Source organism: Parasteatoda tepidariorum, chromosome 1 (assembly GCF_043381705.1).
Source record: "Parasteatoda tepidariorum isolate YZ-2023 chromosome 1, CAS_Ptep_4.0, whole genome shotgun sequence".
Taxonomy (NCBI): domain Eukaryota; kingdom Metazoa; phylum Arthropoda; class Arachnida; order Araneae; family Theridiidae; genus Parasteatoda; species Parasteatoda tepidariorum.
Window position 1 is genome coordinate 48,990,221 of NC_092204.1, and position 27,423 is coordinate 49,017,643.

Consider the following 27,423-nt stretch of genomic DNA (forward strand, 5'->3'; position numbering starts at 1 on the left):
TAGCAAGTGACTAATTTTGCTCATTTTTCATTGCCCAGACGATTTCTGAGTTTAGTATGGATGAGTCCAAAATTCGAAAAGATTCTTTCAATGGATGTGGAACTGGATGGGCAAGACATAAGCGCTTGAATTAATTTACAAAATTAATAAACTCAAATAAAAATACAGTTTTACCAAAACTATGGGTTTTTGACATGACGGTAAAAACCGTCTTGTGTCAAATACTTGCCAACCCTGTCAGTTAATAAACCCAGTAATTTAGTTAACCTAGTAAATAAAATTACATTTATAAAGCCTGAAAAACAATTCTCAATAGAATTAGCAGTAGTTAGTAAACAAAATACATAAAGAGAAAAATATAAAATTTTCCCAATCTCCATTCTAGCCCCATCTATGAAAAGACCTTTTTTTCTGGTGCTTATGCTTTATTTATTTATTGAATAGTTGTTTTTTTTCCTTGAATGAATAACCTGTGGTAAAGCATTTCCTCAAACTGTATTAAACCAGCTATTTGTGACTGTATTTGTCAATTTTTTTTTTTAATAAAGCTAAAGTCACTCTCTTCTCCATTTAAAAAATGCAGCCAATCTACACCATAAAACACTGTAAAAAAATATTTTATTTATACAATACAAACTTTATAAAAATGTATTTAATGGTTAATTTAATTCTTCATGTCTATTTATAAAGCAGCGATTGTGTTGTGAATGATTTCAATACATTGTGTCATCTGTTCTTTATTTATTACCAAGGGTGGAGAAAATCGAATGATGTCTCCATGGGTGGGTTTGGCTAGAAGACCTTTGTCACGCAATTTAATGCAAATATCCCAAGTATCAAAACCTAAAGAAACAAATGAATGTGTCATTAATAATCTTTTCAAAACATTGTCATTAGATTAGTAAATGATTTGATTAGTGAAACAAAATCAACTTTTATTTTTAAAACAATTTTAAATGGGAAACAGAGTGCATAGCGTTTTTTAAAAGCCCTTAAAGGTGCTTTTTTCACTGGGTGTATTTAAAAAGTGCTTAATTTTCCCTTTTTCAAAATGGGATTTTTCCTTTACTGTGTTGATTTTTGCTTCGAGTTATGCAAAAAGGCACAGTTCACATTGTTCTATTCAACGTTTTCACAATTAATTCAACCCCAATCTATTTCAGCTTATTGTCAGTCCGTAGAGTATGAAAACGCCATTTGTTTTACATAATTCAAAATTTCATGATTTTTGACAATTGTGAAAAACAATGACAAAAGGTTTTTTTTTTTGACATGATGGTTTAGACAAGATAAAACTATCAATTATCAAAAACTTTCCAACCCTGCCTAAATAATGATATTTTTTTAAAGTGCTTAAAAATATTTTTGAGTGCTTAAAAGGTGCTTATTGAATAATTTGAGAATATGTTGCTTGTTGAATAATTTGACTACGCAGTCTGGAAAAGTAAGATTTGCATTAAACCCTATTACCTTTTACATCAAGGAGTGATGGCACAACTCTTAACTTCTTCAAGATTTACTTATCTTGTAGCTTTTTCTGAAAGCTTATAGTTAGTTACATGCTAAAAAGACATTAAATTAAACTGAATCCTACTTCACAATTTTCATTAAAAAAAAAAAACTCTTAAAAGATCAAAAAAAAAGTTGCATCCACAGAAAGCAGTTGCATTCATTTCAACCTTAAATTTTTTGTTGGAAAAAAAATTAAGACTGCTTCAAAATTCATACAAAGTTTGAATTTTGTGCTATTTGTATAATAAAATGTTTCCCAAGCAAAAGAAAACACATGTTCATGCATGTCAGTTCAAAGTTATTAAATGGAGAACTACATAAAAAAAAAACACTTTGTTTATGAAAAAAATACATTTTCCATCAAAATTACTTCTTGTTGGAATTTCGATCCCATTGTATAAAAAAATTATAAAATAAATTATTAAAATTCATAGAAAACTGCCTACCGAATTACGTGAAACTTAGACTATATAATTAAGTGGTTTCTGAAAGTTACTTCTCAAAACTCAGATTTTAAATATAAATCTCACCTGCACGGCAATGTTTAAAATTTTGCTGTTGCAATCAAAATTATTTGTATTGGAGCTTCGTTTTTGAAAGAATAACTTACTTTTATTGATGACTAGCGCATTAAGAAGACCTTTGCCCCGAACTATTCTCACTTTGTCTTTAGATAGTTTTTCAAGTTCAGATCTGAACAATTTTCCCATCGTTTCTGCATTATCTGCAAGTTTTTCTTCTTCTAACACCTATATAAAAGATACATGTATTTTATATACAAAATCACATATTATGAAGTTTAGTTGTTCAAACATAATGTTTGTAGGTAAATTATGCTAAGAACAAATGAATTTTTACATGTATAATTCTATTAAAAGCAACCATCACTAAAATTTATGTATAAATTGTTTGCATATTTTTATTTTAACCATGGCAGGAGACAATGAAAGCAAAACGTGAAAAGTTTTTATGTATAAACTTAAATTTTATTTCTCCTTCTATTTTTATATCAAAAAGATATTTTTAACACTTAAAAAAACATCGAAACTCACAGTGAAAAAAATGCATTTAAAAACTATCCATTTTTTTAAAAAAATAAATGCAGTAAAAACACCATAATTGGAGATTTTATATAATTTAGTAACAAGATCATAATAAGTGTACAAACATTTTAATTCTTTATAAAAATGTTAAAATAATTTAGTGTAAGCACATTTTGGTCTTAATTGGGAGCACTAACTAGTGCTGTTAGAAACTATAATGAATTCCTTCGGCTGGTGTTGGTCTAAAATAATTATCATGCTTGTTTCAACAGTTTTTCTTAAGACAAAATTCTTTTATTTTTTAATCATTGATTTAAAAAGAAAACCAAATAGTTGTTGCTGTTGAAAACCAAATAACCTTTTACCAAATAGTTGTTGCTGGGGGCTCAAGCTGCCTTTGGTATCATTTCTAAAAATTCCCACTTTTGTGGTGAAATTTGGCTGATAATCGAATAATGGAAAACTTCTCGATACTAAATTTAAGCTAAATTATTTTTATTTTTCAAACAAAAATGTCTGAAATAAAATATTATGAATAAAATGCTATCTATAATATATATTTATAACGTAATTAAAATGCTTAACTATAATTTTGTATTTACATGTTTTCATTCAATTATTAATAAACTAGACTAATTAGTAATAAACATTTTTATGCCAACAGTTTATTTTACCTGAAGAGCAGCCATGGCAACTTTACAAGCTAGAGGGTTGCCTCCATAAGTTGAACCATGCTCTCCAGGTTTTATAACCAGCATAACTTCATCATTGGCTAAGATAGCGGAAACCTAAAAAACAAGAAATAAATATCATTACTAGAAGTTTAAATTACGTGGAAGTGTTTGTACAAAGAAAAATAAGATTAGCCCATCAGTTCTCAAATCCATATAGCTTTATTTATAGCTTTTATAGCTTTATATTAATACCAATTGTAAGGTCAATTAAGAAATTCCATAGCTGATTTTTTATTTTCAATTAACGTGTCTACAATTTAGGGATGAAATTTAAAAATATTGATTAAATGAAAATAACTATTGAAATTAAGTATAAAATTGTAAAAAAGTATTCTTTCAATTAAATGTCAGAAAAAATTATTGATTGTAAGTAATAGAATTTAAATTCGTTATTAAGTAATACAACTTACCTTTTTCTTATTAAAATTGCAGAAAATTATTTTTTTATTGTAATTTATAAATAAATAATGTTGGATTATCAAGTCAGTATTTCATAACAGCTGTCATTTATAAAATTAAAAAATAATGAATACTTACAATTAATTCATTTGAAAAAAAATTCTTTGAAAAATACAAATTCGTGTATCACGTATCACATGATACGTTTTTCAAACCGTCCCTGAAAATGATGCAAATCATTGGTTGGTGAAATTCAAAATTTATTCTTTAAATCACAATCTTGAATCGCAATCAAGGTTAATAAAAGAAAAAGCATAGTTTACTTTTCTTTTTTTTTTTTAATTATTCAATTGAAATTCTCGCGAGTATTATGATATGCTTTTATTGTTAGCAAATAATGAAGCTATAAAAGATTTATCAATTGTGGATATTAATATTATCATTGAATTTAATGGTCATCGTTCATGCCACTTTTTCTATTTGCAAGTCTTTGTTGAGCAGATCTAAACGAAAAATAATAAAATAGCTAAATTTAAATGGTATCTAATCCTTAATTTTTATTATTAACTGGAAGAACATACGATGTAAAAGTAACTTATATCTTAATTTTCTTTTTTGATGTGTAGGCTGTTTTTCTGAATTCGCGACTATGTGATTTTTATCAGTCTCGCGATTTCTAGATTTTATCGGTCTCAATTCTTCCGTGAAACTATAACCGAAATTCAAACACTTCTAGTTAAAATTAATTTGCTCTTTTAAAATAAAAATAAAAAATGGTTCCATATTATAAACAACAGTTGAACACTGGCTTGAAATGTGTGCATCATTAACACAATCACATAAAAGAAATAATCAAAGGAAAAATAATAATTTACTGTTTTAAAATTAAAATAAAAAATGGCATGAAAAATCAAAACACTACCACCTAAAAGAAGTAATAAAAAGGCCCAAAACTTTTTGAACTTATATTGAAGATGTTGCCAAAGATTTACATGTATTTACTGCTTATCAAATATGAGATTAAAATGCTACAATAAATATCATTTTGCAATAGTTTGATGACATAAATTTTGTTTATTAATACAGAAGTATTAATACCGAAAAAAATATATAAGTACTTTTTAATAGTCATTTTTACTTACTGGATATACTCCGCCAGATAAAGCTTTTCCCAATAATAGGATATCTGGTTTAACATTTTCGTGATTAACGCACAACCACCTAAAAAAAATGATAGTTTTGCTACATGAAAAATTTTATTTATTTAAAATGTGATTAATATTTTCACTTCTATTTATCTCCGAAAAACTATTAGGAGAAAAAGTTTTTTAAGAAATACTCCCTTTCAGACACAAAATTTCCTTTATTCTCTAAGTTATATATAGATAGATAGATAATATAAAATTTATAATGAATTTTAATCACTATAAAATATAATTAATAAAAAAATTCCTAAGCATAGGGATTGAAGAGACATTTTCAGCAAACAGGGCTTTGAACTTCATGGTTTGGGCAACTATAATCATTTAATGAAGCTATTATTACCTTAAATCAAATTAACATGAATTCTAAACAAACAAACTTTCAAAATATATTTTTTTTAAAAATGCATATTAAATTCTTGAAATTTTTAATAAAGTAAAAATGTGTCTTAAGCTTAATAAGCAGCATATGAAAATCTTGTAATTTTAAAGTTTTTCTTCAACCCCAATGAATGACGAGCTACAGGAATACTATAAGAAAAATTTTCACTATTTATGTAAGATTTTATTTTTTGTAAAGAAAAGAGCATCCGCTTTCTTATGTGACATTTCAGTTATTTCACTCCATATTTCTTATTTTTTTTCGTAACTCTCCTCTCTGTATTTTGTCCTTTATTTATTTTCATATTAAGAATCATGTCTCCATTTCGATTTGAATCTCTGATAGAGAAGTATATTTTGTTCATCAATGAATGCATCTTCACGTTTTGTAAATATTTCAATGAGTTTTAGAATTTCCGTTTGAGTTTCCTAATTCAGTGCAAGTTTCTATAATAAGACAAATATATGTATCATCATATTCACGATTTAATAATTTATTTTTGCTGTGTATTTGTTCGGCATGTTTTTACATCGTGATTTCATTGTATTTGTTTCAAACCTTAAAATTGTTTCCTTAAAAGTAAAACACATACTTTTTTTTTAAGATTGCACAAATTTTTTTTTTTTAATATTCCTTTTAATTTTGCTGGATCATAGCCGCTTTTTTTCAAAGTAACTGTAATATTTGTATACAACTCATTTTTTTAAAGGAAAGTAGTTGCTTACAAACGCAAAGTAAAATAAATTTTGCAAAAATTACGATATTTTTCTCTTCCTAAACATCTACAATAGTTTTCGATAATACTTAAACATTTTTTCAAATCTATGAGTTTTTGGAAGTTTATTTGTGATTTTTAACTACATGAGAAAAAATTATCTATAAAAAAAAATTCAGCCCGATTGATGAGTGGCACTTTAGTTACTTCTTTGTAAGATAAGACATAAAATATTGACTAGGCATTATTCTCTATTATGCTTAAATTGAATACTTTGGTGATAGCACATACATTCAACTTACTTTCCAGTTCGGCATAGTCCAGTTTGAACTTCATCAGCTATCCATAGAACGTTGTATTTGGTGCACAACTCACGAACTTTTTTCAAGTAGCCAGGATCAGGTACCACGACACCAGCCTCTCCTTGAATTGGTTCTACCATAAAAGCACAAACATCTGGATCCTTTAGTTTTTTCTAAAATTTCGAATTAAAAACACCTATTATTATGCTCCATTATTGCTATAATAATAATTCAAATATTTCAGTCACGTCAATGACCCATCAAACTGATTCAACTGTAAAAAATTAAATGAAACTTTTTCAATTTTTAAATTACTTTATTAAATTTTTTTTTACATAATCAGCTTTGAATTTACCCAAATTTCGGGTTTACGACTACTTATGTTCAACTCCGTAGCCTTGTGAGTATGAACCCAATCCAGAAGTAAAGCGAACTCCTGGATCAAGTATTGGGAGAAATATGCCTTCGTGGAGGGCTTTTTTTTAATGGAACGTACCCGCATTTGCGTTACATGGAGAGGAAAACCACGAAAACCTCCCTTGGTTAACCTGACCGCCAGGGGACTCTAACCCATGATAGGTCTACCACTGACGATATTTTACGTCAGCGTTGTAGCCAGTTCGAGCCGGGTGCGGAATTCGTGTGGACCAGGAATCGCTGGGATTCGAACCCGGTTCACCATATAGAAAGGTGGAAGCTCTATCCCCTGAGCCAGCACGGCTCATTATTAAAATTTATTAAATATTGATACTTGCAATAATTGTAGCTTTTTTCGATTTGTTTTCGCTTTTTTGTATTGCACACTATTCAGATATCCTTCGCTGAACAATGTCTAGTTAAATAAAATGTTTTATTTTTTTCATCTAGCAATGGTTTTTAGGGAATTTTAAGAGATTCCGTAGAATTCTTTTAAAATTTCAGTGCGATTAAAGGAGTTTATAAAAATGTTTTAATCTGAACAAGAAAGATTTAGAAATTTATTGTTCTTTTGAAGAAAATTATGTTTCAGCATCTAATTGTCACAACTATTATGTAGATATTTAAAATATTCAACAAATTAATTTGAAATCCTTAAATTTTATTTTCGAACTTATAAATTGCATTATAAACAAAGAAATGTAATAACAGGGCTATTTAGAACAAATACTTTAATTTTCTTGCAGAAAAAAAAGTGTCAATGTTGTTTTATTTTAATTGAAAAAAATTAAATAAAAAAGACAGAAGTGGAGAAAACAGCGTATTTTTGCTCTCAAAATTGTAATCCGCAGAAACGATTATTATGAAATCTATAAAAAATTGTAAAAATGTTTAATATGGAGAATTCCTCGCTAAGCCTCCAATCGTTTTTTTTCTCCCACCCCCCAAACAGGCAGTTCAACTTCAAAATTCGAAACGTTATGACTGTTGGTTTTCCTGCACTAACACTATCTCTGCAGAAAAAATGTTTTACAGTAAAGCTGTTAAGACAAGGAACTCTAGGACGATGATGAGGATTATAATGTTTTTGATGCATCCATTAAAACTTTCTCTTTCGACAATACAATTCTAGAAATAATTCATATTTGAAAAAAATTTAACCGTTCGCTTTTCTTTTCGTAATATCGCATAGAGAAAACTTAAGCCACAACACATACAAGGTGGCAAGAAAAAAGGAACAGAACTTGAGTTTTAAGAAAAGCAATATTGTATGCCATTGAGCTATTTAACCATCTTTTCATTAATTTTAAACCCGAAAAATTTGCACTTTTTTGTCATTTAAACTAAAAAATTCGTTTCTGAATAATGATAAAAAAAAAACCTTTTTTTTTTCAATGTAATTGTCTTTCTGCGTAACATATTCCAACAGTACACACAGCACTCTACAACTGAAAGACATTTTTTATCTCGCTAAAATAATCATATCTAAGGCTTATTGTAAGAATGCAATTCTTTTTTCCGTTATCTTTCAATGATTTTGGCTTTTCACTCAATCAAGTTTAAGACAATTCGTTTAGACACTTCACTTATAATAAAAAGCTCATATCTTTTTCACAAAAGATTAGCCCCTTAATTTTTAAGTCTTCTATTTAACTTACATCCTGTTACTCCAATATCAAACCTTGCATTCGTATAAAGTTGTTTAACTGATTAAAATTCATTAGCTTTTTCAATATTAACCCTTTGCCGCAGATGGGAGACCTGTGTTTCTTTTATATATATTTTTCTGACGTTCTAAGTACAAGCAAAAATATATTTTGGTATTTTTTTATAATAAAAAAACAGTCTATTAGTTAGTAAAGAAAATATTTTATATTATATGAATTATATTTGTACTAAAATATAATATCCTCAAAAAAAAAAAATAGTTTGAAATTTTTTTCATTTATATTCAAAAATTTATCAGTGATTGATTTTACAAATTAAAGAAATTTCGATGATGAATAACTATTTTACTTAGATCTAAATAACTACAAATAAGTACAAATTTGAAAAATTATTGTTTGGAAGTGAGCCGTGTTTGGACGATTTTACCTTTAAAGCAGAAAAAGACACAGGTGTTTCATACTGTATTTCACAAACATTCATTTTTAAAATATTAAATTTGATATTTTTCACTTATTTTGATCTAAATTAATACAAAATAATGAAAAAAATATGTTTAAAATTTCTGGGTCAAAGGGTTCAAGCAAAATCTATCCCAACTATAACACTTTAGTCTCTTATTTACATTTTTTAAAGCATAATATATCTAACTTGTACTCACCTCTAAGGCATTTGTATCATTGTAAGGCACAAGTTCGAAATTCGGCATATAAGGACCAAACCCTGCATAACTGGAAGAGTCTGTAGAACTTGAAATGGCTGATAAGGTTCGTCCCCAGAAATTTCCTTCAGCAAAAATGATTTTGGCTTTGTTCTTTCCTATACCTTTTACATCATAACCCCATCTCCTAGCCAACTTGCAACCTGTTTCTCCTGCTTCAACACCTGCATGAAATAATTATCCAATCAAATTAGAGATTTAAAACTTTCAACGTTAATTCACTAATTCCCAATTGCATAATATTTTGTACTGGAGAGCGGAGGCCCCCAGAGCGCTGCCGCTCAACAATCACGATGAGTGCTTCACAATAATTGTTGTTTCTTAATTTAGAACAACTCTTTTTTTTTACGAAAGTTGAAATTATTTACCTAAAATAAAAAGAATTATATTTGCTTACGCCTTAACTTCCACATCCAATATTAATTTCTTTAAATTATATATTCATTTTGAGTCAAATTTGATTTGTAAATAGCATGGAAGATCTGGTAGTGATCTCGCAGTCGAAAGATCTATTAGTGAACTTAAATAATTTTGCCTAATAATCATTTTTAAAAAAAAAAATAACATTCGAAATTAAAGGCATACTGTAAAAACAAATTTGGAGCGTTCGCAATCGTAATTTAATATTTTCGCTTTCCAAACAGACTGATATATTAAATATAGTTTGTGCATTCATCACAATGTGCATGACGTTGATCGTTAAGTTCTTAAACTTTTAATGAATCCCTTTAACGGTAATTTATAAAAGCATATTAATGTGGTTTAAGCAACAAAAAAATTTAAAACGGTTAATAAATTTATATAGACACCAATTCAAAAAAATTTTATCATAAAATGCTGCGTAATGCTAATTATTATACTCCCCTGCCAATAAAAGCGTAACGACAACAAGGGAGAATTGCGACATCATCACTAGATTTTTATATATAATTATTATTTTTGCCCTTCTAGATGAATTTACGTTATTAGGTTTTATTTTGTATTTTATATCCGTCGTTGAACAGCCGACCCAATTTTTGGGTTTATAACTACTAATGTTCTACTCCGCAGCCTTGCAATTTTGACCCAACCCAGAAGACAAGGAAATTCGTGGATCAGTACCCCAGAGGTATTTATTTGTTATGGGAACATGGAGGACTTTGTGACTCAACAGATTTAACGTGCATCAGTCACCATTTACTACACGGAAAGTCTTCGGCCGGCACGGATCGATCCCACGACCTCTTGGACATGAGCCCAGTGCTTTACCAACCAGGCTATCCCGACGTTATTAGATTAATCAAAACACATTTTTAACATTTTTAGCAAAATAAAGGCTAAGTGCATTATTCGCTATAATCTGGCATACTATCAAGGCAAGGTTTAATTTTTTGATGAAAAATATTTCTAAATTTTTATAGCCCTCCCTGAAAGCATCTATGGCATCTAATGTGTTAATATACAATATACTGAGTGACGTACCAGTGTTCATAGGAAGGACTTTCTGATATCCGAATTTTTTCGTGATGAATTCTTCATACTCCCCTAAAGCTGATGCGTAGAATGCTCTGGATGTTAATGTTACGATTTCAGCTTGCTTCGCTAGTGCTTCTAAGATTTTAGGATGGCAGTGCCCTTGATTGACAGCACTGTAAGCACTCAAAAAATCAAAATACTGTTTGCCTTCTACGTCCCATACATGTATACCTAAGCAGAATTATCAAACATGAATCACATTAAATATATATATAAGCCTATTAAATGAAGAAAAAACAATGTTTTTTAAAGTTAAATAGAATGAAGAGTGGCCATGTTTAAATCCTTTTATATTTTATAACCGTCGTTGAACAGCCGACCCAACTTTTGTGTTTGCGACTACTAATCAGGGGTCTGTCTAGGTTTTTCTGAGAGGTACCTATTTTGTGAAAATTAAGACATAATTTGTGAAAAATTAAAAATTATATTAAAAAATCAACACAAAAATATGGTCAAAATATGGATTTATCGTTTCTAAAGGAATGCAAAAAAAAAAAATTTTTAAGAAAAAGTATTTTGTGAAACTACTGTTTTTCACAAATTAAATTTGTGAAGGTACCGCTAAATGGTAGTAAATTCGGCCTGGATTTTTGAACCCAATCCAAAAGACAAGGAAACTTCAATAAAATTTCCAAAAAACTATTCAGAAATTCATCGCTTTAACTTTGCAATTATTTTTTAATCATTTCAGTCGAAATAATTCTGTCAAAGCTTTCTATTCTGAGAATTTTTAACTTAAAATTCCATGAATTCTCTTTCCAATTTATAATTCTCAGAATAGAAATTTTTATGAAACTCTCAGACAGAAATGATTTTTTTTAATCTAAAAGATAAGGCGGCGAGTTATTGAATATCCTTTTAGAAACTTACGCAGTTTATTAGTTCTCCAAGGACGCAGTCAAGTCTATAAATCATGAAAGTCTAACAGTGAAAGTTCCTTAGAAATTGAAATTTTTTCTTTTCCATTTAAGAAATTCAATTCATTTAAAAAAAAATATTAAAATAACTTTTCCCTCATGGTCCACACCAATCAATATGGATATAACTCAATAAAGATCTCCTTTAATATTTTGTAGAATTTTTATTAAACATATTTTTTGTACTTTTTTCATTATTTTGTATTAATTTAAGTCAAAATAAGTGGAAAATATTGCATTTAGCATTTTAATATTTTATGATTATGAAATACAGCATAAAACCCGGCTCTTTTTCTACGTTAAAGAGTATCTTCCCAACACGGCACACTTTCAAACAATTTTTCAAATTTGCACTTATTTACCGTTATTTAGATATAAGAGAAACAGTTATTCATCATTGAAATTTCTTTAATTTTCAAAATCAATTATTCACAAATTTTTGAATATGAATGGAAAAAAAAATTCAAACATTTTTATTTTTGTACAAATATATATTATTTGTCCGATATACACAGAAGAGCCATTACATTATGACCACCCTGCTAATAACATGCAGGACCACCTTTAGCCCTCAAAATTGCCAGCAGCCGCCGTGTTATTGATTCCACAAGGTGCTGATAGGTAGTCTGAGGTATCTGGTACCAAGCGTTCACCAAATGGTCCTACAATTCTCTCACATTGCGAGGGGGTAGCGTGGCAGCACGAATTTGGTTTTCCAAGTAGGACCACAAATGCTCTATTGGATTAAGGTCAGGTGAATTTGGGGGCCAAGACACGACTTGAAAATCACTAGAATGTTCCTCGACGATTCAACCCTTATGACATGGTGCATTATCCTGTTGGTAAGCACCATCTCCCGCAGGAAAAACTGTTGCCATGAATGGATGAACCTGGTCGGCAACTATGTTCAAGTAGCTTACAGACGTCAGGGATTGTTCTATGAGGATTATGGATCCTAATGTGCCGCATGAAAACATTGTTCCTGGGCTAAACACCATGAAAACCTGGGCGAGCCCATTGTTATAGATGGAGGGTGGTCATAATGTAATGGCTCTTCGGTGTATATTATCTGTTATACATAGATTTAAATTATAAAATTCTGATTAGATAATAAAAATCTGTTAAATATAGATTAGTTTAATAATATTAGACAGTTTTTTGTAAGTAAAAAATGCCCCAAAAAAATTTTTTGTAAGTAAAAAAAAAGCCAAAAAAATTTTTTTTTGTAATTAGACCGACAGAAAAAATATATGTGACACGGTGTCCTATCTGTATCAATAGGATTAATTATTGGTTCTGCGAAGTAAAATATCACAGCCATTTTTGTATTGTGAATTTGAATTATTATTATTTTCTTTAACTTACCTTTCCCTTTGTGTATTACAACGGGCAGGGGGTGGTAATTGTGAGCTCCATACTTAGACTCCCTTTCCATAACTTCTTTGGAAGTTAGAGGATATAAGGCGCTCGATGAGCTTTCTGTTCGAACAGGGGTGGACGCCGATATAGCTTTGCTAACATTTTTAACAGCCTTTTTCAGAGAGCAGCTCACTTTTTGAGAATGAAACATGATACCTAGAAAACATAAAGGTTATTGAGTAAAAAGGATGTTTTATGATTTTAAGTTTATTTAATAAAAAAAAGATATAAACGATGATTTATAAAGCAGGTACTACATGAAAATGATGGCCAGCACAATGTTTTTTTTTATTAAAAATAACGCTTTGAGTAATGAATTGTTATACAAATCAAGACTATAAAATGTTCACGTTTGGTATTTTTTAATGAGAAAATGCTTTGATAACATCAGAAAAAAAAGTAAAACTGCTTTCTTTTTAATGTTTTATATACCACAAACTTTTAAGTAATTGTGAATATTTTATTTTGTGAATACTTAATTTTATTAATTTTTTTTACAGTTGAAACAATGTGAATAATAAAATATATTGTGGAAAATATAAGCAAAAAAAAAATTTATTTATTCATGCTAATCTTCATGTCTGAAAAGAATTTATATTTTTTCTTGTATGAACCGAACAGTTTTATGGCCCTTATAAATATTTATAGAATTCTTATTAAAAATGAAGTTAAAAAAAATTATGCATATTAAGGGGCTTGAATTAATATTATAGTGAGGGGGGAAAACGCTACCAAAATTTAAGATGAATGTGAAAAGAAAAACACAAAAACCTGATTTAATTTTCTAATGAAACTTAAAATGTATAAAATAATCTCTTTCAAATCTTTTTTGTTTCCTCCAGAGAAAGTTTGAAAGGTTCTGATGTTTTCCGAACCGCCTTTATCAATTCATTAATTAGCAGCCTTTAATAGCATTAACTAATTCAATAGAATTTGATAACGTTTTGTCTCTTCTCCCTCAAATGTTAATTTACGAACCCCTAATGTTTAGAACTTTATTTTTCACAAGAATTCTAAAAAAACATATAAAAGGAGGTCAATAAGGAACACCTTATCTATTATGCCTAAGAAAACTTTTGATCATACTATATAAGTAACGCAACGGAATTTTCCGCAAATACCACAACTATAAGAAAAAACAATCAAAACGAATTTTCAAATGGTATGATATTTCGAACAACGAAGCTCTCTATCACTGTAAATTTTTTTAACAAAATAATAATGAAAGGAAAAACCTGATACATTATAATATATTAATTAGTCATAAGTTTAATCGTGATTGTTTAAAACCTTTCGCAAGGAAATCTTTTTCTTAATATTTGCATCTTGAAAAGAATTTCGCTAGACCCATCTTTAAATACACTCATGTCCATAAATTAAGGATAATTCAGAATCACACGGAAATCAAACTCTACAATTAAAATTTCACCTGTAGAATTATCACACACATCCTGAAGAAGAATATGCAAATTACAGGAAACCACTAGATGACGCTGGTAGTACATCACAATGACGAGAGTGTAAGAGAGGGGTATGTAAGGAATGGTGGCAAAGAAGTAAAATAGTTCACAAGCGCTTTAAAAGCCTTTCAGTGCAATAACCGCATAGTTATGGCACAAAGGAAGCATTTGAATGATTTTTACGTGGCAGAATCATCGGACGACTGGAATGTGGACGTACCCAGCTGGAAGTATCCGAGAAACTTGGAATCACCCAAAGTGTCATCTCCAGGCTTTGGCAACGCTTCCAAGATGATGGTAATGTGAGTAGACGTTACAGCACAGGTTGCCCCCGAGTTACAACGCCGAATGAAGACTGGTATTTAGCAGTTACTGCCAAAAGAAATAGACGGAGCACAGCATCAGACCTGTCTCGTCAGCTCTCTTCAGCTACCGGTACGACAGTTTCAAGGCAGACCGTGTACAGACGCTTAGGGCACATTGGTCTATATGCTCATAGGCCTGTCAGATGTGTTCCACTTACCGCAACTCACTGTCGCCTGCGATTAGCCTGGAGTAGAGAGCATGCATTGTGGACACCGCAACAGTGGTCTTGTGTGATGTTTTCCGACGAGTCCAGGTTTAGTTTGCAGTCTGATTCTCGCCGGACTTTCAAATGGAGAGCGCCAGGTACCCGTTATCACCAAGACAACACCATTGAACGACACCGTTACGGTGGTGCAGGATGGCTCGTTTGGGGAGGAATTATTCTTGGTTCCAGAACTGACCTGCATGTTCTGAGTGTAACGATGACAGGCCACATCTATAGGGATGTCATTCTGGAACAACATGTACGTTTGTTTCGGGGCGCCATGGGTGCTGAATTTCTGTTTATGGACGACAACGCCCGTCCTCACCGTGCAAACATTGTAGACGAATGCCTTCAATCGGAGGATATCACCCGTATGGATTGGCCAGCATACTCACCGGACTTGAATCCAATAGAGCATGTGTGGGATATGCTTGACCGACGAAATGCAGCCCGTCAACCCCCTCCCACCTGTCTACCGGACTTTCGGAGGGCATTGCTTNTATATATTCTTATATAATTGATATAGAATATTTATAGAATTCTTATCAAAAATGAAGTTTAAAAAAATATGCATATTAAGGGCCTTGAATTAATATTATAGTGATGGGGGGTAAACGCTACCAAAATTTAAAGTGAAAGTGGAGTGAAAAACACAGAAACTTGATTTACTTTTCTAATGAAACTTAAAATGTATAAAATAATCTCTTTCAAATCTTCTTTGTTTCCTCCAGAGAAAGTTTAAAAGGTTCTGATGTTTTCCGAGCAGCCTTCATCAATTCATTAATTAGCAGTCTTTAATAGCATTAACTAATTCAATAGAATTTGATAACGTTTTGTCTTTTCTCCCTCAAATCTTAATTTGCGAACCCTTAATGTTTATAACTTTATTTTTCACAAGAATTCTAAAAATGCATATAAAAAGAGGTCATTAAGAAACACCTTATCTATTATGCCTAAGGAAACTTTTGATCATACTATATAAGTAATACAAAGGAATTTTCTGGAAATACCACAACTATAAGAAAAAACAATTAAAACGAATTTTCAAACGGTATGATATTTCGAATGACGAAGTTTTCTGTCACTGTAAATTTTTTTAACAAAATAATAATAAAAGAAAAACCTAATTCATTGTGATATATTAATTAGTCATAAGTTTAATTGTGATTGTTTAAAACCTTTCCCAAGGAAAACTTTTTCTTAATATTTGAAAAGAATTCTCAAGTGTTGTTTCGCTGGACCCATCTTTAAATAAATTAAAATTAGAAAAAGCGCCTGGATTCATAAACGTATATAATTATTCTGTTCGGTCTACTAATAAAACTAAATATTTTTTTATTAATGTTAATAAAAATGCCAAACCTAGTTCTGAAATTGTTTAAAAAAAAGTATTAAAGCTCAAATTATTTTGTAGAAATTTCAAAGTGTCTGAATAAGTTAAATTTTGAAAATCTAAAAAGGAAAAAAAATCCCTTAGACGTCTGAGCTTTAAATAGAATAAAATTATTCTTGAACAGCTAAACAGTTAAAGTGCATATGATGACATCACAAAAAGATTAAGCACATTATCAACTACATTTTGCTTGTATTATTCTTCGATTTCGATCTATTGTTTTAAAATAAATAGCATTTTGACCTTTTATAAGTGTTATTGCAAATAAAATTTGTCGAGATATCAATGAAATATTGATATGAAAATACTGCTTATAAGATTCTCAATTTCAGTTTGGTTACCACAGTAAGCGTAAGTTAGATTATGAAATACAGTTAAAGTGAAAAAATAGATAATTAATAAACTAATTATAATGCACCAAAAGTTAACAGTAAAAAGTTAATAAACTAGTCCATGCTTACACAATTCTACCATACAAAATTTTGAATCAGAAAATTATTTAGTTAGTCATAGCATATGGCATTTTTGATGAAAAGTATCTCAGTATATTTTAATTTGAAATCAAAAGTTTAAAACTTTTATTTGGATATCAGCAAGGTGACGTCATTGTAGGTAAATCGCGAAATTTATCGATTCAGAAGCCAATCAGGTTCGACACTCACGCCTGCTTCTGGGTATCCAATTAAATTTGATTTAAATCACATGGTTGGAAATAATCTCTTTTTTTATTGAGTTGCAGATGCCGAATTCAAAAGTAACTTTAACTTTTTAAGAATTGAAAAGCTGTGAGTTGAAAATTTGAAAACGATTTTTAAAAATCGTTTGACTAAAACAAATTTGTCACCTTTTAGTAAGTATTTTTCAGTTAAATAAGATGCATCAGATTTCACGTAATTTTTCAACAACAATTTGCAAGTTTTTAAAGCAAATTTTTACTTAAAAATAATGAGAGAAAAAATGAAAGAAAAGAAAGAATGTAAACAAAAACCTGAATAAAATTTCTTATTCGAAATAATTATGAAATGAATAATCCCAAAGAAGCTGAAGCGGAAAGATATACTTGTCAATAGAAAACCTTATTAGTTAAAAAATTTAAAAGTGCAAAAGTCGACATGTTTCGAGCACAAAATAGGTTTTGAATTCGCTATACACGTGTTGATGAGTCTTGAAAATGGGGGACTGTTTTGATCACTAAAAACATAATCTTTTCCTTCTTAATTTTAAAAGCTGATGGACAAATTCCTAGACAAGCCCTATGGATAAATTTTCTTATACTTAACGGAACTCTGAAAACGACTTAACGAAATTCTTTTGTTAAGTTGATTACATTTGTTAAGTTACTTTGTAATAGAATGTAGCTTTAAGACTATTCATTCCTTTTCTTTTTTTGTACAGAATATGTAATATGGTTTTCTTAAAAACACAAAATTGAATTTCAAAAACATCTGGCCTTCTTTATAAAAGTACACAAAAAAAATTTCATTAAGTAAACTTTTTCCACAATGATTAATCATGTGGAAAGTTACACACCAGTGATTTCCAAGTCATTGCTATGACCGTGAATTTGATTTCCGAAACTGCTTCATAATCATTAGCATAATTTCTAGCGATTTCCTGTTTTCATAGTTTTCTTTTCTTGAAGGAAAGGACGAAAATATTAAGACTTAAAGAGTGAAACTAACCAAATTGATTTCTTTTTACAAATGATGAAGACTTTAAAATTGAATCCCTCACAGAATAAAATCTTTTTTTTTCTTTTATTAACTAAACTTATACTACTAAAATTATTTCAGCTAATTGCTCCAAAGAAGAAACAAAATAAAAATTATTTTGAAGTTTATAATATTTTGAACGGAATATATATATATATAATTTCAAAACGAAATAAATTCATACATATTTTTTTAATGTAAAATTATTCTCTCATAAAATTACTTTAAATAAATCAGTTTTGATCTAGCGTTTCGCTGATTAAGAAATAAGCTGCTATTTTAGACAAATGTTTCCAGAGAAATGTTACAAATTCGGAAGAACTTTCTTTTTTACGCAAATTAATCTATCCGAATCAGAAGAAAATGATTTTTGCGAAGAATAAGATTTTTTCTTAGTATTAATAGCTTTTTAATTAACTTTGTAGACAATTTTGCCTTAAATTTAAAATAAATCAATAACTTTAGTTAAAAGTTTGGTTTTGAGTTTAAAACACTCATCTGATTAAGATTTACAAATAAATAGCTTTAAGTTGTTTTTACAAATTAACGATTATTTAATAGAAATAATTTAAATATTTTATTAATTTACCATTTTGCCGCCCTAAAAAATTTATGAACAAGAAATTTTATGTGTTTTTTAATATTTAAAACCCTTCCCAGAAAAGTGCTTTACAAAAATTAAATTCAAATAAAGTATTCTATGTTAATGTTAATTCATTTTGATTTCACTGCATTAAACATATTTATTTACATCTTAAGTTTAATTATTTGATTAAAAAAAATTCGAAGTGAAAAAAACTAAATGTTTCAAACAAGAATAATAATATACAATTTAAATAATAACCAATTGAAATAACTTACCCTAAGTTATTGTTGTGGATTAAAATACTGCACCTTTGGAATTAATTAATCAGCTTGTTTTCAGCGAAAATGCAAAGGTATTTGATTTTTATTTAAAAATTCATACTTTAAAATATCTTTAGAAAGTTCGATGACGCGTGCATGCATGTTGGAAACCAATACCGAATCCTCATGAAAAGTTAATCATGAAACGTAATACTATTCTTTATCAGTTATTTTAATCACTTGAAATCAATATAATGATAACCTCGGATTATTACGGAAATATAACCTTGTCCTTGTAAAATCGCCAGTACACACGTCAGAATGCTGCGCGTCTATCAGTAAAAATAGTTTGATAGCACTTGGTCAATCATACTTGGCTTAGTTAAAATAAAAGTGAAGTATAATTTGTAATTTAAAAAAAATGAAAATATCTTTTAATAATTCAAAAAACAAGCAGATATATGTATAGATATTTATGCGTTAAACACTTTTTTAATCCTTTACGTTTAACTGCTCTTGCATTATTTCAATATTCGCGAAGATTTTTTATTACTTACAAAATAATGTAATTATCTTTCAAGTATTAATTAAAAAAAATTCTGAAACTTCAGTCAATTCAAACGCGAAACAAAACCTGGGCAACTCTTAGTATCGTTTTTTTTTCTGCATGAAAGTTAGAGTAATACTAGATCTTTTCTCCATAATTATTTCCTCTTTCTTTAGAAAAAAAAACGATTTTTTTTTTTTACTTTTAAAACATTTTCTGAAAATTTATTAAGGATAAATTTGAAGTGAAATATGGAATATACATATTTTAGAGGTGTTCTGGAAATTTTAAGAGAACTTTAAAATTTTATTTTGCATTTAAAAAAAATAATAAAACGCAAAAATATGGAATATTAATCTTAGAAATTCCTCAAATATTTCAAATGAAACACTAATAGCAAAAATGCTGAAAACAAATTAAATTATGGACATTTTTATACCAAAATAAAACTAAAAAGTTTAACTTTTAAAAGCCAAAAATGTACTTTTTTATTTCTATTTTTAATTTCTAAATGACTAAATGAGACTTGTGAGCATTTTTGTTTGATTTTTTGCATGGCTACCATTATTATAAATTTACAGGATCCCTGACAACTTAGGGGTTAAACAACCATAGTTTTATCGCATAAACTAAGCCCACCTAATGAAACCACTTAGTTCCTTGCAACTGCGTGCATATTATAGCCGAAAGGGCTAATCTATCAGTCTCATGACTGGCGGTACTGGGGTTTGAGTCCCAGCGTTGACATAACAATGCTTCCTTCATTCCCTTCAAAACGTGAAGAGTTTCCAGTGTTCCACACTCCCCAATTTTAGTTCTGCACTCTCCAATGCTTACTACCTAACGAAAAGTCTAACTCCTATGTCCAGTTAAATTAATTTTTTAAGGTTTTGAAACCATGAAAGTTGTAAATGGTTTAAAAAAATCCGTTTAGTTTTGTATCCATGCTTTTACAGCCATACCATTGTAAACTGTTTCAAAACCGTAAAGGTAAGAAATGTTCTTTACCGTACTGTTGATCGGATGCCCAGACTGTTGCCGGTTTTTTTTTTACCATAATTATAGAAGGAAATTTTTTACCGTAATTATGTATTTTTGAAAGCAAAATAATTTTATATTTTTCCAGAGCTTAAACTTACCATCATGCAATTATCAAGCATTTACATCCATGTTTATTTTTTCATATCTAGTAGCGGTTAGAATCATTCTAAATTACATTAGTGCATCAAGAAAATTAAATAGCATAAATTTTACTATCACTTTAAAAAAAATCTTCTGAAAAATCAGGAAGTATTGACAGACATCTGTTGTCCGATTAAGTCGATTAGCTTTGGATGTATATAAAATTCAAACTAATGTTTTAAAAATTATGTATAAGCATAATAGCCTTTTCTTTATAAAAGAATAATTTTTTTCTCTATTATCCTGTATACGATGTTTGCCCAACAATTATGACAACAACAACTATGTAGAATACAGCCAAAAAGTGCAAACTATTAGCTTAATTACTTGTTAATTGTTAAAAGTAAAGATAGCACTGAGAGTGTTTAAAAATATACCTTACGCAATTTTGATAAGAAACAGATATAGAAAAATAGCATTCTAATCCGGTGATAGGGAAGTCTTTATTTACTCGAAAACAATTACCCTCGGCAACAAACAAATTTTATCGTTTCAAAACTATTCCATTAATCATAAATTTCGAACTCTCTAGTTGTCATAGTTTTCTTTTTAAAGTTAACTGGTTTCTCATGCTGTTAGCAAAGTTAGAGAACATTGAACTTTTGAAATGTTAGATTCAAGATGACTTGCGGGCACAACTTTGTTAATTATACCGCAATTGATTTTAATTAACTAATAAATTTGTAATGTTGCGAAAGATAAAATTATACATTTAATCTTCAAAGAAATTTGCAAAAATCTGTATTGTCTTTGGAAAAATTTTAATTATTTAACAATATTTAAAAAAAAAAAGAATTCCAAATGTATTAAAACACTTTGAGATAAAAACTGGCAAAGTTGTGACTTTCGGGCACAACTTTGCTAATTATACCACATTTGACTTCAATTAACAAATAAATTTGTCATGTTACAAAAGATAAAGTTATACATTTAATCTTCAAAGAAATATGCAAAAATCTGTAAATAAACTAACTATCTACAATTACCTTAAAAATAACCTGGTACTGCCATCAGGTATGTAAAATGAGAAATTAAATGTTTTTCGGGCAAAAGAAATGAATTAGTTTTATTCTTATTGGCGCGTTACTACTGAACACTCCAGCCCGTCAATATCACGGGAGCGAGAAATAACGGGCTAATTTTCACTCCGTCATTTTCACGGGAGCGAGAAGGAAGGGGTTAAGTACCGAATTTTTATGACGAAACATATGCCAATTAATGCATATATCTCATACAAAAAATTCTGAGAACTATGAACAAAAACTCATACTAATGAGACCTGAACCCTATTATTTTCAACACCTCCAGAAGTGCTTGTACAATCATCTTTGTTGCCAGTACAATTGGTTATTCAAACGTATTCATGCTCAATTTCTCGTAGATACTATAAAATAAGTTTCAAAGTGAAAAAGTGTTAAATTATTGATCCGAGTCAACGTAATATATCCTGCGAAGAAAATGCAGAAATTAAAAGCATCCCTTAGGGGATTATTGATTAAATCAAATTGCTTAGTTTATTTTTAGATGCTGGGAAGAAGTAAACCAACCTCTTGGCAAAAATGCATGACTAAAAATTGACTTTGATCGACGATCCTTGAGACAAACAAAGACTTTTCATAATAAAAACAATTTTTTCGTATTTTTCCTATTTTTACGGTTGGACTTTATTGATAATTTGAGTCATTTTCAAATTCAACTTTTGATAATACTTATGCGCTCTGCATTGAAAGTGATTCCTTCTTTAATTACATGCAAAATGTAACTTTTAGTAAATATTTATTATTTTTTATTATTTTATTTTAATAATGGTTGAAACAATTTTGAATTGTAAGGTATACCATTTTTAATATCATTTTAAAAAATGTAATTTTACTTGGCAAAACACAAAATTTGAGTTAAATCAGTCTAATAGCTCCTGAGATATCGAATTTTAAGACTACGGCTTCTCAGGAACTATTCGATCGATTTCGCTCACATTTTCGATTTTGCAAAATAAAATTGCGTTCTTTAAAGTGAAGTAAGAAATTGTATGCCTCACAATTCAAAATTTTTTCGACTAATTTAAAAAAGATAATAACTATAAATACTTAAAATAAAATAATAAATATTATTAAAAGTTATTTTTTGCAGGGAATGTTACATTTGAATAATGAATTTCATAATTGTGTGAAGAAAATTTCAATTCGCTTTAAAAGTTCTCGAGATACCGGGAAATACGCAAAAAGTAAAATCGGCTCTCCTGACCAAACTATGGGGACCATATTTCTAATCCTACGAAATCCTACGAAAAATGGCGTGCTTATTCAGAGAAAGCACGTTTTTGTGTCTGATTAACTTAAAATATAGACTGCACTAATGAATTAGCATATTTAAGGTCACCCCATCAAACCATTAAGATCATTAGATCAAAAGTTATTCAGGGTGGTAATTTTTTTAATTTGTGCTCTGTGCACAGTATGTCATTTGTTCTTTTAAAATAAAATGCCATTAACTATATCGTTATTTCTTAAGGGTGACAAAGGAAAGGTGTCTTATATCCATAGCGAAGTTCTCATACCAGATTATTACGAACAGGGAACAATTCTGATGTCGTCTTTAAAATATAGACAGTTTGTGTCATTTTGTTTTATTTTATGAAAACATAAATAGCATACTGCATGCATGCTCTCTTATCAATAAAAATAAATCTCAATTGTTATTCGGTAAATTTTTTTACTTCGAAATTTCTAGTCATCTGAACCATTTGTTACTTTATGTGGCCACCTGTAAATTAACTTTGTTTTGGAATAGTGAGATTAACTTTTAATAATATTCCATGACAAGAAGTATTGAGCACTGACTTGCATAATATTATTGTTTTAGTATTTAAGTTTTCATTTCGATTACAAACACTCCTTTCGTAAATACACACCATGGCTTTTTATTTATTTACTTTATTTTATAACCGTCGTTGAACAGCTGACCCAATTTTTGAGTTTGCGACTACTAATGTTCAACTCCATAACCTTGTAATTTTGAACCCAATCAAGAAGACAAGGGAACTCCTGGATCAAGTATTGGGAGAAATTTGCCTTCGAGGAGGACTCTTTGATGGAACTAACCCGCATTTGCGTTACATGGAGAGGAGGACCACGAGAACCTCCCACGGTTAGCCTGACGGCAAGAGGACTCTAATCCATGATCCGTTTACTACTGAGGATATTTCACATCAGAACAGTGGTCGGTGCAAGCCGGATGCGGAATTCGTATCGACCAGCCATCTCCGGGATCGAACCACGGTACACCTCATTGGAAGCTCTATCCCCTGAGCCATCGCTGCACAATTTACTTATTTGTAGATTTTTCCATAATTATTGTATTGAGAGTATGTTAAATATTCCAGATTCTTGAAAATGTGTAAATTAAAGCTTCCGCGTCAGCCTGTTAAGAATTAAGAGGGTCATGGAGTTTAAGCCTCCAGAATTTTGTGACCAACAGCATGATTGTGACAATGTGGCCTGAATTGCGCACAAACCGCCTTTACTCCCCAGACAAGCGGGTACCCATCAATCTGAAGCTAGGTAGTTTTCCAGCCTCAACTGAGGATCGAACCTCTGTCTTCCACAAGAACACAGCTCAGTGTCAGTAACTAATGAACCATTGTGGCTCCTTCACAATATAAAGTCAAATTGATTGTTATACCGTTGCGTAAATATAGATTACATGATTTGATTGTATAATCTGCATTGAACAGCCGACTGAAATTTGAGTTTCAGACAATCAATGTTCAACCATTGCCTAGTTATTTTCAATACAACGCAGAGGATAAAAGAACTCCTTTATCTAGCATGAGAGCAAATTTACCATCGTGGTGGAATTTTTTGATGAAATTAGAGACCGTTTGCCCATTTGCGTTACAAAAGGGAAGATATAGTGCCATGTTGTAATACAGAATATTGACTTCGAATTTCCTCATATTAATGCTATTAAACATACTATTATATATAAACATACATAGTAACATATAGTGTCACTTCTGTCTGGAGCGGAATTCGTATCAATCAGCCATGGCTAGGATTCGAACCCAGGTAACCTCATTGGAAGGCAAGTGCTTTATCTCCTCATTTATAGTTAAAATTACATTTATAGTTTATATACGTAATTGGAATATTTTTTTGTTTATTTCATACACACTTTTTATATTTTACACTACTGTAGAGCGACATTACAAACGCGAATTAACCAGTAAATCAGTATTCATTTTTATTACCTTCCTGCAGTCGTCTGTGAGCCTAATCTTATTCTATATTTTTAATATAATCTATGAATGTATTAAAAATATAGAATCTTCAAAATATTGTAATATAATTTTTAGAAGTATGATATTTTAAAACAGCATGGTGTTACAAGCTTGCATTTTACTATCCCTTCTTCAACAACAACAAAAAATATCTTCTTAATCAACTCCAAATTTAACTCTCAAAACTAAATCTTAAATTTCAGAACAATAGGTCATTAAATGGGTCCTTAATGGGTAGATTAAAATCAATTCAGAACAAATTTAAGAATTTGAGGTAATTTAAGATTAACTAACGTGTCTTAAGTTAAGATTAACTTATATGTCTATTGTAGTTTTAGTTAGATATCCCCAAAGATAAAATATTGATAACAGAGGTTAGTGAACTAGCATGTCGCTAACCGTTGAATATTTAATCAATCAAAACAGATTTTCGTATAAAAATAAATATAAAAATGAAATGCTCATGGAAGCAATTTTTATAGCTACAATGAACTTTTTTTTGCAATAATAAAAGAAATGCATATTAATAAAAGAAATGCAACTAATGTAAGAATAAAGTGGGTAGCATTTCCATTTTCAGATAGCATTTTGATTTCATACTTAATGCCTCACATTTAATAAATCTTAATATGTTTACAATCAAACTTTGATAACAAAATTAAACTGAAAAAAAAAATCTTTTAAACGCAAAAGTCTACTTTTCAATTCGCAAGAAAGATTTTATAATAAAAATTGCGATTTTTCATCATTAAAAGTAGAATAAATTTCCAAATTTCCAACTGTCACGTATTTTGATAGTTGGTTAATGAATGAGGAAATAAATAAAATGAAATGAGTTTATTATATTTTGTATAAATTTTTTATAAAATAATTAAGAAAAAAATTGCTAGACATTCTTTTAGAAAGCTCATTAAGTACAATGAACACTATTTTTTCAAAACTTCATTTTCTAACTTAAAAATACAAAGAATCGTTTGACATTCATCTATCATTTATCGCGACATCTTCAAACAGAACTTTGAAGTAGTTTAATTTGTGTAGTAAACGAATTTGTTGTTGTTGTTGTTAATTTACGTCGCACTAGAGCTGCACAATGGGCTAAAACGAATTTAGACTAAATAGTAAAGGATTTTGACAAAAGATAAAAACTATTCAACAACACATTCTTACTATAAATCTGAATTATTCATAAAGATTGTAAGTATTTATTATTCATAGCTTAATATATATTATTTAACTTATTAATTTAGATTCAAAAAAATATAAAAACTGAAAGTGGGGAAAACATTCATAGCGTAAGTATCATTTAATTACCTACAGATATTATGTTTTAAAAAAATTTCAAACTTTATCATAAAAAATTAAAATATGCATTGTACACCAAAATGAAGATAAACAGAAAATTAATTAATATCGAATTAACAGTTGGAAAAGATTTCTGCGGGGGTCTAGAAATCAATGATAATTTGAAGTTTATCATGTAAAATTTAAATATGCATCGTAAACTAAAATTAAGATAATAAAAGCAGATAATTAAATTCGAAAAGAATATTTGAAAAAGATGTCTGCAGGAATATAGATATTGGTAGTGATTCATCTAAATATTTATAAATAATTTCTATTAAAAAAATACATCACTTATTCTAAAATACTCGATATAATATACTACGCTTTGTAAACCAAAATAAAGTTAATCAAACAGATAATTAATTAAATTGGAAAGGAACAGTTAGAAAAGACGTCTGCAGGGGTTTAGAAATTAATGAAAATCATTGATAATTCAAAGTTTATCATGCAAAATTTAAATATGCATCGTAAAACAAAATGAAGACAATAAAACAGATAATTAAATTCGAAAAGAATATTTGAAAAAAGATGTCTGCAGGAATATAGACATTGTTAGTTATTCATCGAAATTTCATAAAAAAATTTTAATAAAAAAATAAATAATTTAGTTTAAAATTCTCGATCATTTTACAGTAAAAATCACTGCAATAATTTAAAATTAAAATTTAAAGACACCGCCCCTTTTGTCAATTATCGAAATCAATTTATAAAATATGATCGTTTGAGTTTTAAAAAAAATAAAAAATACAGTTTTTTAGAAGATAATTGATAATGAATACGAAGAGAAGACGAAAATAAATAATATTTACCTGTGTCGAGTGGAAGCCTGCCAAAAGTAACCCCCTGCAGCAATCAACTCTTTTACCGGTGTAAAGAAAATTATTTCTCGTTCTTCATTTCATGCTGCTGCGCCATCTACTGAAAGTGAACCTAAGATTTCAGTCTGCAGACAGATTTTTAAAGAGTTGTGCCTTCTTTTCTTGAATTTTTTTTTTTTGTTCTAGGGAGACAAAGAAAGCTACGTACCCGAAAAAAACTCCTTTATATATTTTAAACCTCGAAGTGTTTTAAAAACAAAGATTGTTTTTTTTCTTTAATTCACCCTTTATAATAACTTTTTGTCTAGTTATCGAATATTTGTAT

General features: G+C 29.2%; 1 protein-coding gene across 3 annotated transcripts; it reads right to left on the minus strand.

The window, feature by feature from the left end:
* Positions 1 to 601: 601 nt before the first annotated feature.
* LOC107454513 (Ornithine aminotransferase precursor) lies at positions 602 to 27,222 on the minus strand. 3 transcript variants are annotated; one of them, XM_043042636.2, is made up of 9 exons: positions 27,090 to 27,222; positions 12,890 to 13,099; positions 10,554 to 10,778; positions 9,033 to 9,256; positions 6,290 to 6,462; positions 4,831 to 4,909; positions 3,230 to 3,343; positions 2,123 to 2,261; positions 602 to 843 (listed from the first exon to the last, which is right to left on the minus strand). In XM_043042636.2, the coding sequence occupies exons 2-9, from the start codon at positions 13,092 to 13,094 to the stop codon at positions 683 to 685; spliced, it is 1,320 nt and encodes a 439-aa protein (XP_042898570.1). In that variant the 5' UTR covers positions 13,095 to 13,099; positions 27,090 to 27,222; the 3' UTR covers positions 602 to 682. The 3 variants fall into 3 exon arrangements, with proteins under 3 accessions (XP_042898570.1, XP_042898618.1, XP_071035985.1); XM_043042684.2 differs by lacking the exon at positions 27,090 to 27,222 and adding an exon at positions 18,941 to 19,153; XM_071179884.1 differs by lacking the exon at positions 27,090 to 27,222 and adding an exon at positions 16,829 to 16,904.
* Positions 27,223 to 27,423: the final 201 nt, after the last annotated feature.